The 20,000-nt window shown below is 34.4% G+C and overlaps 1 protein-coding gene across 3 annotated transcripts in view; it reads right to left on the reverse strand.

The window, feature by feature from the left end:
• Positions 1-20,000, reverse strand: part of LOC144964454 (uncharacterized) — a 24,831-nt gene that overhangs the window by 674 nt on the left and 4,157 nt on the right. Inside the window, exons 2-4 of one of the 3 annotated variants that reach the window (XM_078898734.1) lie at positions 5,818-6,709; positions 784-813; positions 506-653 (exon numbers count right to left, since the gene is read on the reverse strand). In XM_078898734.1, the coding sequence (XP_078754860.1) occupies positions 506-653; positions 784-813; positions 5,818-6,664 (1,025 nt within the window). In that variant the 5' untranslated portion in view covers positions 6,665-6,709. Of the gene's footprint in view, positions 1-505; positions 684-783; positions 814-5,817; positions 6,710-7,845; positions 8,199-20,000 lie in introns of those variants that run through there. The other 2 variants (XM_078898733.1, XM_078898732.1) reach the window with 2 other exon arrangements.

Here is a 20,000-nt window from a genome sequence, read left to right on the forward strand (position 1 = left end):
ACTCAAAACCCTTCTTTATTATAATTATTATTATTATTATTATTATTATTATTATTATTATTATTATTATTATTATTATTATTATTATTATTATTATTATTATCATTATTATTATTATTATAATTATTATTATTATTATCATTATTATTATTATTATTATTATTATTATTATATTATTATTATTATATCAGTATTATTATTATTATCATTTTTATTATTATTAATGTCAATATTAAAATTATTATTATTATTATTATTATTATTATTATTATTATTATTATTATTATTATTTTTATAAATATCATCATTATCATCATTATCATCATTATGATCATCATTATCACCACCATTATTATCATCATTATCATCATCGTTATCATTATCATCCTTATCATCATCATCATAATCATCATCATCATCATCATTATTATCACATCATCATCAGAATGGCGTACATGAGAAAAGACCAACAATCATAATATTATAGATCCACAACACAACATACCTCAGTGAATAATCCTCGTCAACCATGACATGAAAATTCCCTGGTGTGACGTCATTTTCTTTCAGTGACGTAGACATCCTTTTGAAAGGCAGGCTATTCCTCGGCGTGTACTGTAGCTGTAGCTTTTTCCAGTAGATTGTCTCTAGACCTCCTTCGTCGGTGTCTATTTGGGACTGACCTGTTGGCGATAGGGAACAAACATGTGATGTCAAAAAACTGGTTCCAATCTGATTGGAAGTGTAAAACCAATCTTTCAGAGGATTGAATTGTCTCTAGACCTCCTTCGTCTGTGTCTATTTGGGACTGACCTGTTGGCGATAGGGAACAAACATGTGATGTCAAAAAACTGGTTCCAATCTGATTGGAAGTGTAAAACCAATCTTCCAGAGGATTGAATTGTCTCTAGACCTCCTTCGTTGGTGTCTATTTGGGATTGACCTGTTGGCGATAGGGAACAAAAATGTGATGTCAAAAAACTGGTTCCAATCTGATTGGAAGTGTAAAACCAATCTTCCAGAGGATTGAATTGTCTCTAGACCTCCTTCGTCTGTGTCTATTTGGGACTGACCTGTTGGCGATAGGGAGCAAACATGTGGTATCAAAAAACTGGTTCCAATCTGATTAGAAGTGTAAAACCAATATTCCAGAGGATTGAATACCTAGATTGTGTAAATGACCTTCTGGTTTCAGAGTGAACGCATCTTATTTTTTAGTCTAAATATGTGACCCATCGTCTCAAAACGGTATTATGTCGGAACGAACCAGATGCTTAAAAGCTGAAATAAATGTTAAACTGGTCAAAAATACAAATTGTTGGCATTAACACCCGAAAATATGGTATCCATTCTATTCAATAAAACATACAAACTCAGCACAAGTCTGGTATATCTGGCTATAATTCAATTTTCAACATCTTAACCAACCCGACTTAATACCGTTTTGAGGCGAAGGGTCACAAATATGCTGGTCGTCAATAAAGATCATCTATCCTCGAACTTTTCCCTCCTGTATTTCTTAGAATATGCCTTCTATAGATAGTATGCAGATGACGTCACTCAGGCCTTTGTTATTGTTTTTGCCATCCGCGTTTGTGAGTTGTTCTCACTAAACTGTATTAACCTGACTGTAAACGTTCATGGTTACACAGAGTTTGTGTCTTGGTCCGTTATACTTCCGGATGGCAATGTTGTGAACTCCTAGGCCAAGCGCATTCTATCTATAGATAGTATGCAGATGACGTCACTCAGGCCTTTGTTATTGTTTTTGCCATCCGCGTTTGTGAGTTGTTCTCACTAAACTGTATTAACCTGACTATAAACGTTCATGGTTACACAGAGTTTGTGTGTTGGTCCGTTATACTTCCGGATGGCAATGTTGTGAACTCCTTGGCCAAGCGCATTCTATCTATAGATCCTGCTACTAAAACAGTTATACCATCTTATGATTCAATAACAATATGTAACCTATTCAATCTTTGTCTACTGAAGGATTGGTTAGTAACAATACACACTTTCAAGGAGTTTGGAACTTCTTCGCCCTATTATAGATTAATACCGCTGTAGTCTGAAAAGAAAAACACACAATACGGTCAGAAAACTCGTTCGTCAAATATTGATGGATTAAAATAAAATAATTTTTTAAAAATAAAATGAAATTCCCTTTATTCATCCCCTAGGGGAAATTTGTCTTTAGGGTCTATTCCAAGGGAAGACTGGAATAACCTAGACGTCAGCCGCAAAGTGAGCTAGGGCGAGGTGACTTGCTCAAGGCCACACAACGCAGCGGCGGGTGATTGAACTCGGTACCTTTATGGGTAGGAAGCAAAGACCGTACCGCTGAGCCACGCTGCCCCTTGACCCTCATCTTGGCAAAACCTGTCAAATCTGGAACTTGAAAAGTCTCAGGTTTGAGAGTTTGGTTTGTTCTTTTGATTTTTGTTTTTAGTTCGTTTGTTTGTTTTTTGTTGTTTATTGGGTCTTTTTGGGGTTTTTTTTTTGTTTGTTTGTTTGTTTGTTTGTTTTTTGTTTTTTTGTTTTTTTTGTTTTTGTTTTTTTTTTTTTGTCCAACATGAACGTTATATTAATCGAGCGATATTTAAAGGACGAGTTTTCTGACCAAATAAATACGTGTTGTTGTTTTGTTTTGTTTTTTTGTTTTTTTTTTTTTTTGTTTTGCTTGTTTTTTTTTTTTTTTGAGTGTGGTAGAATAGATTAATACTCAAAAACTCTTTTCCATGTTTCTTTTTCGAAAACTGTTCGTACATAAATTAAATGATGAAAATATTCAGACTATAATGAGATTACAATAATGTGTCCACTAATTCTAGAATACCTGTATACGATTAAAATTAAAATTAATGGTTTATGCACAAGAAAAAATATAATAATAGACCATAATTGGGCATAGCAGATCAATAACCGTTAAAATATTCTTGAAAAAAAATTGAAAGAGAAAAGTACAAGAAGGACAAGGAACGCTGGACAGTTTTTGTTTTTTTAAAAGAACAGAATAGAATAAGATTGAAAGAATGTTATCAGGATTCACGTAGGGGTGGGAAGACATAGCATAGCTTTCCTGGAAAAAGAAAAAAAAACTAGAACATTTACACAGCGCAATATCCACTTAACGTAAAAACAAAGAACAGAATGGAATAAGACTGAATTTATGTTAACTCACTCAATCCTAGAGATTTTGCTACTTTTCGCAATTGGAAAAAAATGTATTTAAAAAGAGAATGTACATAGATAGTTTTATTCAACTACCATTAACATGTAAAAACTAAAAACATTAGCTTTGATACTTCGCCTATAACTTCTCTCAAAAAAATGTAATAAATAGGCTTGGGGTGAAAGTAACCCGGGTAAACTACGGATGTAGTCGGTGTTAGGGTTGAGTGAGTTAAAATGATTTACGGGACCGCAGGGGTTGGGAAGCCATAGTATTGATTTCCTGGAAAAAGAAAAAACACAAAAACCAGAGCATTTACATAGTGCAATATCCACGAAAGGTGCTCAAAGCACTTTACAATTGTTCCCTGACCAACAGCAACACGTATCCACGAAAGGTACTCAAAGCACTTAACAAGGGTTCCCTGACCAACAGCAACACGTAACATATAGAACGACACATGACGCCTGTTGCTATTTTTTCGGATAAAGACAACGCTATTAACGGCCAGGTACTCATTTTACACCTGAGTACGATGAGTGAATCTGAGTAAAGAGCTTTTTCTAAGGACTGAACTACGCGCCGAAATATTAAGAGGCTCGAACTCAGGACCTTCCGATCTGAAAGCGAGTGACATACGGTTAGACCACATAGTCACACATAGAAGGAACATGGATAAAGATACATTAGATCATGACTTACCATCAATGTGCTCTGATACCGTTTTTAAAATGCCTGTGTGCTACTTTATTCTGATTTTATACCATCTGTTTTAAGCTTTTAATGTTCTTGGTTATTTTGTTCAATGATAAACTATCTGTTTATAACATCTTCGTTAATTTGTGGAATTATATATATATATATATATATATATATATATATATATATATATATATATATATATATATATATGAGTGTTGGTGGGTACTTGTAGATACGAGAGTCTCGATAATGTTGGTTAGAGCTAATATAAAATATAAATGGGGTCACTCACTCATATATGGCCGAAACACACGTTTCTGTGGTTTCATCCACGTCGTCAGTCGGCATATTAAGTCCGTAGAATCTACGGATTCTACGGAAAATATGCCGACTGACGACGTGGATGGAAACCGCAGAAACATGTGTTTCGGCCATATATTAGTGAGTGACCCCAATTATATATATATATATATATATATATATATATATATATATATATATATATATATATATATATATATATATATATATATCTGTTATAAACGTATAACATCGTTATTTTGAAGAATTGTATGTTATCTGTTTTGAACTTATAATGTCCTGTCCTTCGATATTTTGTGGAATTATATGTACTATCTGTTATAAACTTATAACATCTTTGTTAATTTGTGGAATTATAATAAACTATCTGTCATAAACTTATAACATCTTTATAATTTGTGGAATGTTTTAAACTTATAATGTCTTCGTTATTTTCCGGAATAACACTAGCGCCTAGTGTCCGTAATGTCGTATCTGTGACGAAAGGATATTAGTTTGTGTTATGTTACAGCTACTTTGATAATAATAATAATAATAATAATAATTAATAATAATAATAATAATAATAATAATAATAATAATAATAATAATAATATATATAATAATAATAATAATAATAATAATAATAATAATAATAATAATAATAATAATAAATAATAATAATAATAATAATATAATAATAATAATAATAATAATAATAATAAGTAATAATAATAATAATAATAATAATAATAATAATAATAATAATAATAATAATAATAATAATAATAATAATAATAATAATAATAATAATAATAATAATAATAATAATAATAATAATAATAATAATAATAATAATAATATAATAATAATAAATAATAATAATAATAATAATAATAATAATAATAATATAATAATAATAATAATAATAATAATAATAATAATAATAATAATAATAATAATAATAATAATAATAATAATAATAATAATAATAATAATAATAATAATAGTAATAATAATAATAATAATAATAATAATAATAATAATAATAATAATAATAATATCTTGCAGTTTAGCGTGCACTTATTTGTAGGTCTGACAACCCAAATTGTTATAGGCTCATTGTTGTAATAATATAAAAACTCTCAAAGCAACACGAAAAATCGTCCATTTCAAATATATTAAGTCAAGCCCATAATTAATGCGTTCTTATATCAGACATGCAAAAATATGCGCCTAGTTTCAGTCCCTAAATTATTTTCAAGCTCCATCCACAGTTTAAATTATACAGATCTGTTATAATGAACGAAGGCAATATAGGATAAATTTTATATTGTAAGGCCAATAACCCTGGCATCAAAACATGGTTGTACGTAGCGATTTCACGACCCAATTGATTGAACTTTTCATTATCAGGCGTAAAATCAAAAAATAATTTCAACACATTTCTCTAACTGACAAATCAAGGAGCAGGCACTGGTGTTAGATACAGATCTGAAAAAAGTGTCTATGGAACAAGAAGAAAAAAAAACAAGAAAAAATAAAACATCCTCCAAAAAAAATCAGCCTGGCTCGACTGGAGATCGAACCTGAGACTGGTCAAAAAAGCACAACAGATCTTAATATCAAGAAAATAAACTCACCTGCAAAAATGAGATTGGTGACGCTCTCACGCCGACCAAGAAGACTGACCTCACTTCCGGGACGCGTGGAGCTGGATGACCTGGCCCTTGGAGACCATGCACTACGGACACGACTCCAGTTCTCGACTTTGAGATCGGGGTCTTCCACTGGTTGACACTCGACGTGATATTTTCCTTGGCGAGATTCACAACGACTGGACGCCGCAGAGGTGCTCCTGCTGATGGTCTGGTTCTGGGAAATGTCAAACACTAAAGACAAGGCACTCCTGGTAGATGAGGTTTTCCGTAAACTTGATTTTGGAACTTTCTCAGTCTTGCTTTGCTGACTTGAATTTGTATTGTCTAAACTTTTACCTTTCGATAGAGTCTTTTTTATTGTACTGAATTTCTCTCCTTCTTTCGTCTTTTCGTGCTGAGATGAAGAGTTTTGCGTTGTTGCAGGCTGTTCTGTGTTTTCTATGCTTTGTGATTTTGTAGAAGATTGAAGTTTGGAAGCAGGAGCAGACGAAGTTGGTGATGAAGAATTAGAGGACACGGCTGTAACTGGTAATTTTGAATTTTCGGTTCTATCTGTTGCCAATTCTAACTCCGAAGATGATGAAATTGATATCGACTGAACAGAAGAATTAATATTCCTAACATTGTCCGCCGGAACATCCGGGTCTATAGGAGCTTTTCTTCGTTTTCTTTTTGTGTTGTTTTGAATACTAGAAGAATCAACATCCTTCGCGTTTTTATCTATGTTGTATTCTGAAAGACTGGAAGACGGATCGGAGTCTAATCGTGGGCTGTGTGTTTGGGAAACCGGGGGAGGTGGAGTGGAGGGGTCTCCAATCAAAGGGTCCATGATGGGTCGTAAATCACGCCGATGACTGGGGGAGGTGGGTCAAGCCTGAAATGTCAACAATGTGAGGTCATTAATAGGAGGGTTGTAAAGCAATTGGAGGAGTCGATTGGAGACGATAACCAGATAAAACTGTCTTGCTTTGGAAAGTCACTTATTTGAAAATTTGGCCAGAAAACTCGTCCTTCAAATATCGATCGATTTCAATGACCCTCTGCTTGGACAAATCAAACCTAGGATTATTTTTTATTCATCTATTTGTTTATTTATTTTTGCCATTAACTTTAAGGCCAATATCCATATGCCAATGTTTAGTGTGCATGTATATATAAGAAGAATATAAAAATAAAATGGCAAAGTGACGACAAACGTTGGATGTCTCTCATTCCGGAGGTTAAAAAATACAACAACAACAAACAAAATCAAAACAAAAACAAACAAAAAAGTAGGACTTTTGAAAGACCCAGCCAGATTCCAGGTTTCAGAGTTTTTGCCAAGATGATGGTCATTTAAATCGATCGATAGTTGAAGGACGAGTTTTCTGGTCAAATTTTTAAATACGTGTCTTTCCAGAGTACGACTGTTAACTGGTTATTATTCCACCCCTCTCTCTATAAATAGTAACGCGTAATGATATCATATTTTACAATAATAACTTGTGACGTCATATTATAAATCGTTAAATTTCACTAAAAATCAGATAGTTTAAAAATAGGTATCATTTGAATGTTTTCAAATATATATTTTATTCAAATATAACGAAATAAGAATCGATTAAGGGCTAGAATAAATGATTTCTTACACTCTTGCGTTTTGGAATTCGAACTTTGTTCCCAAAGCGCACCCGCAAGCCCGTGCAGTGGTTGGAAACACGTCCGGAATTCCAAAAAGTAAAAGTGTAAGAATTATTATATTTTTTAGATAGGCATTTTCCATTTATGAGCAACATTTTTAAAGGTAGTGTTTTTTCTTGACGTAGTTGTGGTGATGATGATGGTGATGACGATGATGATGATGATGATGATGATGATGATGACGATGATGATGATGATGACGATGATGATGATGATGATGATGATGATGATGATGATGATGATGATGATGATGAAGACGACGACGATGATGATAATGATAACAATAATGATGATGATAACAACAACTGTGATCCATCAGACGTGATATACTTCTCCATATTGATATCCAAATTCGTGACAGATCGAAATTCACAACACATCGGAATTGATGTCATACAAAACCACTCTAGTAAGACTCAAATCTTAAAACCGCTAAGACCAAACTAATTCTCAAAAAAAAAAAAAACAAAAAAAAACAACACACAGTTGACATCAAAATAATTATTATAATAATAATCTAACCACGGTGCTTTATCAACCCCAGACGTGCAAACTGCCAAAACTAAGTGACGCCACGGAGATAAATTATTTTATATAGAACATAGATCTACATTTATATCTGTGTTTATCTACGATAAAAAAAAATGAACAAATCCACGTAACTCAGGAGGTCGATGGGTGAAATATTTCATTGTTATCCCCCTTTACAACTGGCGATAGGAAACCATAAAATTCTCTTCCGTTCTCCTACGTAAATAGAATATTGTAAAGAAATGTCGTTCGGAATATACTCGGAAATTATTTGAGTATATTATATATTATAAATTTATAGTCAAAGGGCATACGGCCATAATAGAGACATACAACTACAACGTTACCACTGTATATCGACAAAGGGCATTTTTTACATTATTGGGCAGAAAAATATTTTACTTCAAATATTATTAGTGGATTAAAATAGTCCTTGGCTTTTGTCAAATATTCTTAAACATGAGATTTCAAAATGACTATTTGGATTTCAGAGTTTGTTTTTTTTAGTAAGTCGATCGATAATAAATTAAGTAAATATTTTCATGCCAAAAACGGAGGAAAAAAATGTGTTTTATTCATCAGTAACAGTCACTTTCTGGAAAAAACACGTATTTAACATTTTGGCCAGATAAAACGTTCTTCAAATATCGATCGATTTAAATGACCCTCATTTTGGCAAAAACTCTCAAACCTGGGACTTTGCAAAGTCTTCCTTCACTCCCAGGTCAGAGAGGCTTGTTTTGTTTTTTGCTTATTTGAGGGTTATTTAAATCGATCGATAATTGAAGGACGAGTTTTCTGGCCAAATTTTACAATACTAGTTTTTCCAGAATACGGCAGTTATCTGATTAATGTAAGGCACCCACCATAGTGCCGTATACTGGGAAAGGCCATATTTAAAAATGTGGCCAAAAAATTAGTCCTTCAACTATCGATCGATTTAAATGACCCTCATCTTGGCAAAAACTCTCAAACCTGGGACTTCGCGAAATCTTCATTCACTCCCATGTTTGAGAGTTTTTTTGTTTTTTTTTTTTGCCAAGATGAGGGTCATTTAAATCGATCGATATTTGAAGGACGAGTTTTCTGGCCAAATTTTCTAATAATATTATGTGTTTTTCCAGAGTACGGCAACATAGTCCACCAAGTTCACGTGCTTTTCCGTGCTCGATTGTAAAAGAGTCCACGAGAGAAGTAAATATGAAAGGAGGTGCGTACAAATAAAGCGGTAAGTTGATTGGGAGAGTGGACGCGTCTTTCTGCTTGACGTCAAAGCTAATCAAACACGCTCCCCACGCTCCAATGTTTATTTACTTAGGGACTTCGTGTTTGTATCACCTTTTGTCTGTCGCATTGCCGATCGCAACAACGAATACCACACGATACTTAACTACCGTACTGTGGAAAAACCCATAATTTAAAATTTGGCCAGAAAACTCGTCCTTCAAATATCGATCGATTTGAATAACCCTCATCTTGGAAAAAAAAAACTCTCAAACATCGCACTTCGCGAGGTCCCAGGTTTGTGTCAGGTGTAATAATTGTGCGGCTATGTGGTCCTGTGGTATGACACTCGCTTGCTTTCGGATTGGAAGGTCCTGGGTTCGAGCCTCGCTCGACGGATAGTTGAGTCCTTGGAAAAGGCCCTTTAGTCACATTCTCTCACCGTGCTCAGGTGTAAAATGAGTACCTGGCCGTTGACAGCGTTGTCTCTGCCTGAAAAAAAATTGTAATATCGCCTAACATGCGTCATGTCTCGTTCTGCGTGTCAAGTGTTGCTGTTGGTCAGGGACCCCTTGTAAAGCGCTTTGAGCACGTTTAGTATGTATGTATGAGTTGCATTGTACATTAGTATACGGCACCTATAAGGTGCTATGCTACATCAGCATAAAAGTGTCACAGTCACGGAGAATTCACATAATATCGGGACCAAGCACGTCTGTTCCTGGCTAGAGTCACAACTTCGTCAATGGGCATAGAATCCAGCCCACGTTTAGTGAATATTGCGCTATACAAAAGCTGAATTATTACCTATAAGAGAGTTTTTGACAATTTAAATCAATCGATATTGAAGGAGGAGTTTTCAGGCCAATTTTTTAATAAAGTTTCTTTCCAGGGTACGGCAGATAAAACTGGTTTATGAATAGGTAGATTTTCAGATCAAAGCGCCTTCGATTTAGTTTTTATCACTTTCATAACGTTTATTTATAGAGTTGTTATTGGAAAACAAAGTTGAATAACATTTCCAATTCATATAATAATATCAAAGTAAATATCTCCGTTTGTATTAACTATTATAGTATATCAATATCTGCAGAATTAACAGGGCGATCGAATGTCTTTTCTACCTCCGTGCCGCTGAATGATTTTGATATCATAATAGTAAATATCTAATGAAGACAAACAGAAAGAAAACAGGGTTTATAATTCGAGAGGGTTTCAATTCAATTGAAGTTTTGATTGGAATTTGCAGCAAGCATAATTATTAATTATTATCGTCCATTTCCCACCATTTCTAAGACAAACTCGAGTGCCGGTGATAATGAATTTATTACCTCCCTTTACAATATCGATTTTATTGCCGTGAAAAGTGAATGTCTTCATTGTGACAACAACGTGCACTTTTTTACAAGTCTGGTAATCCAACGAAAGAATGGGCCGGTTGTTGTGTTGTGTAATGAAGATCATTTTCGTTGATTGAGAGTTTGTTTTTTTTTTTTTCCATAACAACAATACATACTGACATAACTCTGGATAAACACATTTTAAAAATTTTGGCCAGAAAACTCGTCCTTCAAATATCGATCGATTAAAATGCCAATCTTCGTATTAAAAACTCTCAAACCTGGGACTATGATTTTTGTTGATTAATGTTTTATTTTTTTTTTATTTTTTTGGTTTGTTTGTTTGTTTTTTGTTTTGTTTTGTTTTGTTTGTTTGTTTTTATTATTATTTTGTTTGTCTTTTGTTTGTTTTGGTTGTTTTTTGTTTTGTTTTTTGTTGGGTTTTTTTCTTTTGTATTTGTTTTGTTTTGTTTTGTTTTTTTGGGGGTTTGTTTCGGGGATTCTTTCTTGATTGGGGGGGGGGTATTATTTTTATTTTACTTTTTTTTTTAATAGTACGACAAAATAAGCCCGTGTAGGTTTTTGCCATTCGTGTTTTTCCCATGAAATGATTTCCCCGTCACCTTTCCTGTTCTCCGAGGATATTTTCACTATTTTTGTCAAACGTTAATTACCTGAATGAAAGCTGAGATTTCACCCCGTGGGAAGAGACAATCTGGTGATTACTTTACATTATATGAAAGACAAGCAATTAATTTTATTCGGTAAAGTATTTGAATAGAGGAGAACAATACTGGTAAACAAACACCTAATGCTCGCTAGATCCCAGGTTTGAGAGTTTTTACCAAGACGAGGGTCATTTAAATCGGTCGATTTTTGAAGGACGAGTTTTCTGGCCAAATTTTGAAGTACGTGTCTTTCCTGAGTACGGCAGTTAAATGATTAATACGGAAGCAATAGATAGAACGAAATTGACGCCATTCACGTCTTTGTTATTGTTTTTTTTGCCATCCATGTTTATGAGTAGTTCTCACTAAACCAGACTACAGATAGCTTGCGCTTGGCGAAGAAGCTCACAACATTGCCATCCGGAAGTGTAACACAAAACTATGTGTAACCTTAAATGTTTATAGTCTGGTTAATTAATACAGTTACGTGAGAATTACTCGTAAACGCGGATGGCAAAAAAACTATAACAAAGACCCGAGTGACGTCAACTTCATTCTATCTATTAACGTTCATGGTTACACACAATTTTGTGTGTTGGTCCGTTATATTTTCGTATGGCAATATTATGAGCTTCTTAGCCAAGCGCATACTATCAATACTTGTACGTGACTAGTGTGTCAGCATAGGGCTTCCATATAATGTGTATCACCAGCGTAACTCGTTGATTCCTTAATTATGTATTTAGTGTGTTGGGTACAACTCTGTGCTACATTTATTTCGAAGGTCCACTTTGAGCTAAATCCATTTAACTCTCTCCTTACCACCTATTGGAAAATCGTCACATTTGTTACTTCGATGGAATCGTCTCTTTTCTCATCCAGATTTCATTTATTTTTTCTATAGCTATAAAGACTTGACATTCTATAATAGAGCTCATATTATTGCCGAACAATATTATGTATACAATGTGCTTGTTGCTTTTCTGTTTGAGTAAGAAATGTCGGCTTTTGTATTTGGTGGGTGTGAAGTTTTGGGGAAAACTCTGAAAAAGGCTGGTAAGGAGAGGGTTAACAAGCTAACTACTAACTGCCATACACTCGAAAAACTCGTATTTTAAAATTTGTCCAGAAAACTCGTCCTTCAAATATCGATCGATTTAATGACCCTCATCTTGTCAAAAACTCTCAAACCTGGGACTTCGAGAGGTCTTCCTTCACTCCCGGGTTTGAGGGATTTTGACAAGATGAGGGTCATTTAATTCGATCGATATTTGAAGGAAGAGTTTTCTGGACAAATTTTAAAATACGAGTTTTTCTAGAGTGTTGCAGTTGACTGGTTAACAGCGGGTCTGGTTATTTTTCTAATCGAATTTCTATTTTTCTTATCAAATTTCTACTTTTCTAATCAAATTTCTATTTTCTTATCAAATTTCTACTTTTCTAATCAAATTTCTACTTTTCTAATCAAATTTCTATTTTTCTAATCAAATTTCTACTTTTCTAATCAAATTTCTATTTTTCTTATCAACTTTCTACTTTTCTAATCAAATTTCTATTTTTCTAATCAATTTTCTATTTTTCTAATCAACTTTCTACTTTTCTAATCAAATTTCTATTTTTCTAATCAAATTTCTATTTTTCTAATCAAATTTCTATTTTTCTAGTCAAATTTCTATTTTTCTAGTCAAATTTCTATTTTTCTAATCAAATTTCTATTTTTCTAATCAAATTTCTATTTTTCTAATCAAATTTCTATTTTTCTAATCAAATTTCTATTTTTCTAATCAAATTTCTATTTTTCTAATCAAATTTCTATTTTTCTAATCAAATTTCTATTTTTCTATCAAATTTCTATTTTTCTAATCAAATTTCTATTTTCTATCAAATTTCTTTTTTCTAATCAAATTTTTTCTACTTTTTCTAATCAAATTTCTACTTTTCTAATCAAATTTCTATTTTTCTAATCAATTCATTTTTCTAATATTTCTACTTTTTTAATCAAATTTCTATTTTTCTAATCAAATTTCTATTTTTCTAATCAAATTTCTATTTTTCTAGTCAAATTTCTATTTTTCTAGTCACATTTCTATTTTTCTAATCAAATTTTTACTTTTCTAATCAAATTTTTACTTTTCTAATCAAATTTCTATTTTTCTAGTCAAATTTCTATTTTTCTAGTCAAATTTCTATTTTTCTAATCAAATTTTTACTTTTCTAATCAAATTTTTACTTTTCTAATCAAATTTCTATTTTTCTAATCAAATTTCTCCCATTGTTCAATTTGATTAAATTGGGTTATAACTACAAACCTAACCGTTTTCACCAAGAGAACAGAAACAACGGACCCAACAGACTCGTATCATTTTTTTGAAATGTAAATCTTGAGCTTGAGCTTTTATATAGCGCAATATCCACTAAACATGCTCAAAGTGCTTTACAAAAGTTCACTGGCCAACAGCAACACTTAACATGTAGATCGAGACATGACGTCTGTTACGCGATATTACAATTTTTTTTTTTCCGACAGAGACAACGTAGTCAACAGCCGGGTATTCATTTCATACCTGAGTAGGGTGAGAGAATGTGAGTAAAAAGCCATTTTGAGAACTCAACTATGCGCCGTGCGAGGCACGAACCCAGGACCTTCCGATCCGAATTCGAGTGTCGTACCACAAGGCTACATATCCGCACAAATCTTACCGATTTCACCATGAGTGCAGTAACAACGATGCGACTAGGACTCCAATAAAGCCAGAGTCGCATCGTTTTTTTTTTTGTTGGGTTTTTTTTTTTTTTTTTTTTTTTTGTGTGTTCTTTTTTTTGGTGTTTTTTTTTTTTTTTTTTTTTTTTTTTTTTTTGGGGGGGGGGGGTTACTGCCCTCTTGTTGAAAACGGTAAGAATCGTACTCGGTTAGTGGATATTCGAACGCCAGTTTTAAAGGGAGGGCCTATGACAGACTGGCGGCGTCAAAGAGACAGACAACAGTTCCAATGAACCATGGTGGGACGCATGACTGAGTGAACTGTATCAAAACGGGGAAAGTAGGGAAATGAACAGAGTTCATCGCACTCGAGCCAAAAAAAAGAACAACTTTTTTGTTTTTCATTTATTGGGCCTGAATTTTTTTCTCTCAATATCAATCACTTAATTAATTAAGGCGATAATCCTCAACTTGACAAAAATTCTCAAACATTAGGATAAGTCTCGGGTTGAAGAATTATTAAATAAAAATGAATATAACAGCTTAAAAAAAGAACAAAATACCAAACACGGAACGTTTCGGGCTCAAAATTATTATTTGTAGTAGTAGTAGTAGTAGTAGTAGTAGTAGTAGTAGTAGTAGTAGTAGTAGTAATGGTAGTAGTAGGAGTAGTAGTAGTAGTAGTAGTAGTAGTAGTAGTAGTAGTAGTAGTAGTAGTAGTAGTAGTAGCAGTAGTAGTCAGTTAGTAGTGGTAGTAGTAGTAGTAGTAGTAGTAGTAGTGTAGTAGTAGTAGTAGTAGTAGTAGTAGTAGTAGTAGTAGTAGTAGTAGTAGTAGCAGTAGTGTTGTAGTAGTAGTAGTAGTAGTGGTGTAGTAGTATAGTAGTATAGTAGTAGTAGTAGTAGTAGTAGTATAGTAGTAGTAGTTTGTAGTAGTAGTAGTGGTAGTAGGTAGTAGTAGTGTAGTAGTAGTAGTAGTATGTAGTAGTAGTAGTAGTAGTATGTAGTAGTAGAGTAGTAGTAGTAGTTAGTAGTAGTAGTAGTGAGTAGTAGTTAGTAGTAGTAGTTAGTAGTAGTAGTAGTATAGTAGTAGTAGTAGTAGTAGTAGTAGTAGTAGTAGTAGTAGTAGTAGTGGGGGTGGTAGTAGTAGTATTAGTAGTAGTAGTGGTAGTAGTAGTAGTTAGTAGTAGTAGTAGTAGTAGTAGTAGTAGTAGTAGTAGTAGTAGTATAGTAGTAGTAGTAGTGTAGTAGTAGTAGTAGTGTAGTAGTAGTAGTAGTAAGTAGTAGTAGTAGTAGTAGTAGTAGTTAGTAGTAGTAGTAGTAGTAGTAGTGTAGTAGAGTAGTAGTAGTAGTAGTGTAGTAGTAGTAGTAGTAGTAGTAGTATAGTAGTAGTAGTATAAGTAGTGTAGTAGTAGTAGTAGTAGTAGTAGTAGTAGTGTAGTGTAGTAGTAGAGTAGTGGTAGTAGTAGAGTAGTAGTAGTAGTAGTAGTGTAGTAGTAGTTAGTAGTAGTAGTAGTGTAGTAGTAGTAGTTAGTAGTAGTAGTAGTATAGTAGTAGTAGTAGTAGTAGTAGTTAGTAGTAGATAGTAGTAGTAGTAGTAGTAGTAGTAGTCAGTAGTAGTGTAGTAAGTAGTATTGATAGTAGTAGTATAGTAGTAGTAGTAGTATAGTAGTGTAGTTAGTAGTAGTAGTAGTAGTAGTTAGTTAGTAGTAGTAGTAGTAGATAGTAGTATGTAGTAGTTAGTAGTAGTTAGTAGTAGTAGTATAGTAGTATAGTAGTAGTAGGTTTGTAGTAGTGAGTGTAGTAGTAGTAGTTTAGATAGTAGTAGTAGTAGTAGTAGTATAGTAGTAGTATGTAGTAGTAGTAGTAGTAGTAGTGTAGTAGTAGTTAGTAGTAGTAGTAGTAGTGTGTAGTAGTAGTAGTAGTAGTAGTAGTAGTAGTAGTAGTAGTAGTAGCAGTAGTAGTAGTAGTAGTAGTAGTAGTAGTAGTAGTAGTAGTAGTAGTAGCAGTGTACTAATTAAAAAGCTCCCCTATGTGATTGCCTAGACTTAGTTATATTCACACATTATTTCTCTTTTCACCGTCTATAGAGAACAAACAAAAGAACTGGCCACTGGTCAGCACTATGGGAACTTGACCTGCTGCATATCCGGTTCAATAGAACCAGACCCACAATGCAAAGCGACACCATCCAGCCTTTGTCTAGGATCTATTGAAAACAGTTATACAGTCAAACACCGGTATGACCAATCTGGTCAATATTTCTCTGTACCAGGAATCATTTCAATCACGTACGTACATCACCCTATTATGAGGTAAACGTGTCCCAATTCTCAATACACCTATTTGCAGGTCTGATAACCCAATTTATTATCGGCTTGTAGTTATAGATGGTATGCGGTTGGTTAAAAAGCTCACAACATTGCCATCCGGAAGTATAACGGACTAAAACACAAAACTCCGTGTAACCTTGAACTTTTATAGTCTGGAGAGAATAAATGAGAATTACTCATAAACATTTATGGCAACAAAAAAAAAACAATAACAAAGACTCGAGTGACGTCAAATTCATTCTATCTATAATGGAAATCTCAAAAACTGACCCAAGATACTGTACATAACAACAATGTTTAATCAGGCCCATAATTGCGTTCCGACGTCAGACCTGCATATATGTACACGTTGATCTGTAGGAACAAAAGTAGCAAATCAGTATGGAAGATTCCAGTCGGAAAAGTCCTTAATCAAATTATGCCCGCTATTTTTAAAATTATTATTCGTACTTTCCAGTTAAACATACAAAGAAAATAATTTTTTAAAATGTGAAACTAAAAGCCTCAAAAATACTTTATGCAAATTTTGAAATTCGGATTGAAACTCATAATAATATAAATTTGTGCCCTCATTCTGACGTGACGAATTCTGAAATTTCCAATAACTGTGATAAGGTTTTTGTAACCAAAAACACGAAAATGCATAATAAAATGCTCTGACAACTCTTCGTCTAAAATCAAGTCACTGGCACAAGCTAGGTTTGTGTGTATAGATAGTTCGAAGATGACGTCACTGTTATTGTTTGTTTTTGTTTTTTGTTTTTTTTTTTTTTTGCCATCCGCGTTTATGAGTAATGCTCACTGAACTGTGTTAACCTGACTATAAACGTTCATGGATACACACAGTTTTGTGTGTTGGTCCGTAGTATGCGCTTGGCTAAGAAGCTCATAACATTGCCATCCGGAAGTATAACGGACCAACACACAAAACTATGTGTAACCATGAACTTTTATAGTCTGATTCATACCTTTTAGTGAGAATTACTCATAAACTTGGAGGCAAAAAGAATAACAAAGACTTGATTGACGTCATCTTCATTCTATCTATATTTCCACGAGTTTGTATTTAATGTTGGTATATCTGCCAGTTCAGTCACGTCGACAAGTCTTTCTATCGTGGGTTTTTTTCTCCTGATCGAGTTGTCCTCGTTACAGCAAATTGTCATGGTCTCATTTTTTTTAATGGAGCTTTTATATAGCACAATATCCACTAAACGTGCTCAAAGCGCTTTACAAGGGGCCAATGACCAACAGCAACACTTTACATTTAGGATGGGTCATGACACCTGTTAGGCAAGATTACAATTTTTTTTTCTGACAGAGACAACGCTGTTAACGGCCAGGAACTCATTTTACAACTCAGTGAGGTGAGAGAATGTGAGTAAAGAGTCTTTTCCAAGGACTCAACTATGCTCCGAGCGAGACTCTAACACATGCCCTTCCGATCCGAAAGCGAGTGTCATACCACAAGACCACATAGCCGCAAATAGTGTGATGGAATACTCTCAAACAATACAAAAAACACGTTCTTACAACAATGCGGCTATGTGGTCTAGTGGTATGACACTCGCTTTCGGATCGGAAGGTCCTGGGTTCGAGCCTCGCGCTCGGCGCATAGTTGAGTCCTTGGAAAAGGCTCCCTACTCACATTCTCTTACCGTACTCAGGTGTAAAATGAGTACCTAGCCGTTAACAGCGTTGTCTTTGTCCGAAAAATTGTAATATCGCCTAACAGGCGTCATGTCCCGTCCTACATGTTAAATGTTGCTGTTGACCAGGGACCCCTTGTAAAGCGCTTTGAGCACATTTAGTGGATATTGCGCTATATAAAATCTCTTTTTAATGCTAAACCCAAATATGGCACTCAACTCCTGGCAGTCACAGTTCGATCTGTATTGACGTACGCGTCTTACACGTATTGAACAACCTAAATCTCAAGTCTAAATCCGGCCCTTGAACAAACCAATCTCACAATGAACCATTCTTGGGGGCGCAGAAGAAGCCCAAGAACAAATGAAGAGTGGTTTTCCAAAACTCCCTAACTCCGTTTTCCCAATTTTGAGTTATCGATGATTATTTCCCCTAAAACGACTCATTCGGTCTATTATTTTATCACATCTAAACTTCAAATCCACACAAATGTAAGAAAATTCTTGTGCCATTTGATGCTTAAAAGAAACTTTACATTTCAATTTATCTCATGGATGGAAAATCTCAAAAAGTAGAAAAATCGACTTGACGAGTTTTGGAAAACCAGCCTTCAAATGAAAACTGATTTATCATTGACGTCATAACTTCTATCCCGATCTCATTGATGCAGCTCTGAGCTCGCGGCCATCACATCTCATGGCCAAACATCTTCGCATACGTGAAAGTTACGGCATTTCTAACGATTTGACCCAGACATCGATCTGTATTGACGATCGGATGAGTCTTCGTCAAGGCCTGGAGAGACCTCCTGGGAGTGGCTGACAGTCATAAGGACAAGATGTCCAATCGGATAGAAAATCAATGAGGATCAAATGGATGGGGGTTTGTCTTGGGACTGGCAGGTGGGAAAAAATAGACGTTCCTAGTAAGGGTTGGCGTGCGTTGGTAGAGGGTAGATTACTTTGTATGTAATTTGTTTATAGTTTAGATTGGGGTTTTTTGGGGGGTTGGTTTGACGTTCAAATCATAAGTCGTTGTTGCACAAATAGACGTTTTTCGTGTGGGTCTTGGAAGTCTGTTGTTGTTGTTACTGTGTCTTCTACCTTAACCCCTTCTCTCTCTCTCTCTCTCTCTCTCTCTCTCTCTCTCTCTCTCTCTCTCTCTCTCTCTCTCTTTCTCTCTTTCTCTCTCTCTCTCTCTCTTTCTTTCTTTCTTTATTTCTTTCTCTCTCTCCCTATTTCTCTGTCTCTTTCTCTATCTCTCTCTGTTTCTCTTTCTCTCTGTTTGTCTCTGTTTCTCTTTCTCTCTCTCTCTCTCTCTGTCCGTCTGTCTCTCTCTCTCTCTCTCTCTCTCTGTCCGTCTGTCTCTCTCGCTCTCTATCTCTCTGTCCCTCTGTCTCTCTCGCTCTCTCTCTCTCTATCTCTATCTCTATCTCTCTCTCCCTCTCTCTCTCTCTCTCTCTCTCCTTCTTTCTTTCTTTCTTTCTTTCTTATTGTCTATCTTTCTTTCTCTTTCTTTCCTCCTTTCTCTCTCTCCCTCTACCTCTGTCTCTTTCTCCCTCTTTTTCTTACTCTCACTCTCTCTCTCTCTCTCTCTTCATAACTCTCTCTCTCTCTCTCCTCTCTCTCCCTATCTCCCTCCCTCCCTCTCTCCCTCTCTCGTCTTTCACCATATAGTTATCTTTCCTAGGCCTGGAATAAGACCAGAATTCGGTTTCGCCCGGTAGTTGTCTGGGGTCATTTGCTGAGAGGTACATTATGCTTCTCTCCTTTATATTTATATTTAGGGGAAGGCATTTATTTATTTTTTTTATTTTGTAAATCATATCTCCATAAAATAGAATTCCATTGAAAGGTTCTTTTATTTTGTTTTCTAATTGAGCTTTATATAGCGCAATATCCACTAAATGTGCTCAAAGCGCTTTACAAGGGGTCCCTGGCCAACAGCAACATTTAACATGTAGGACGGGACATGACGCCTGTTAGGCGATATTACATTTTTTCGGACAAAGACAACACTTTTAACGGCCAGGTACTCATTT

The sequence above is a fragment of the Berghia stephanieae genome, chromosome 2, assembly GCF_034508935.2.
Source record: "Berghia stephanieae isolate SIO BIC M18660-M18661 chromosome 2, UCSD_Bste_1.3, whole genome shotgun sequence".
NCBI classification, from domain to species: domain Eukaryota; kingdom Metazoa; phylum Mollusca; class Gastropoda; order Nudibranchia; family Aeolidiidae; genus Berghia; species Berghia stephanieae.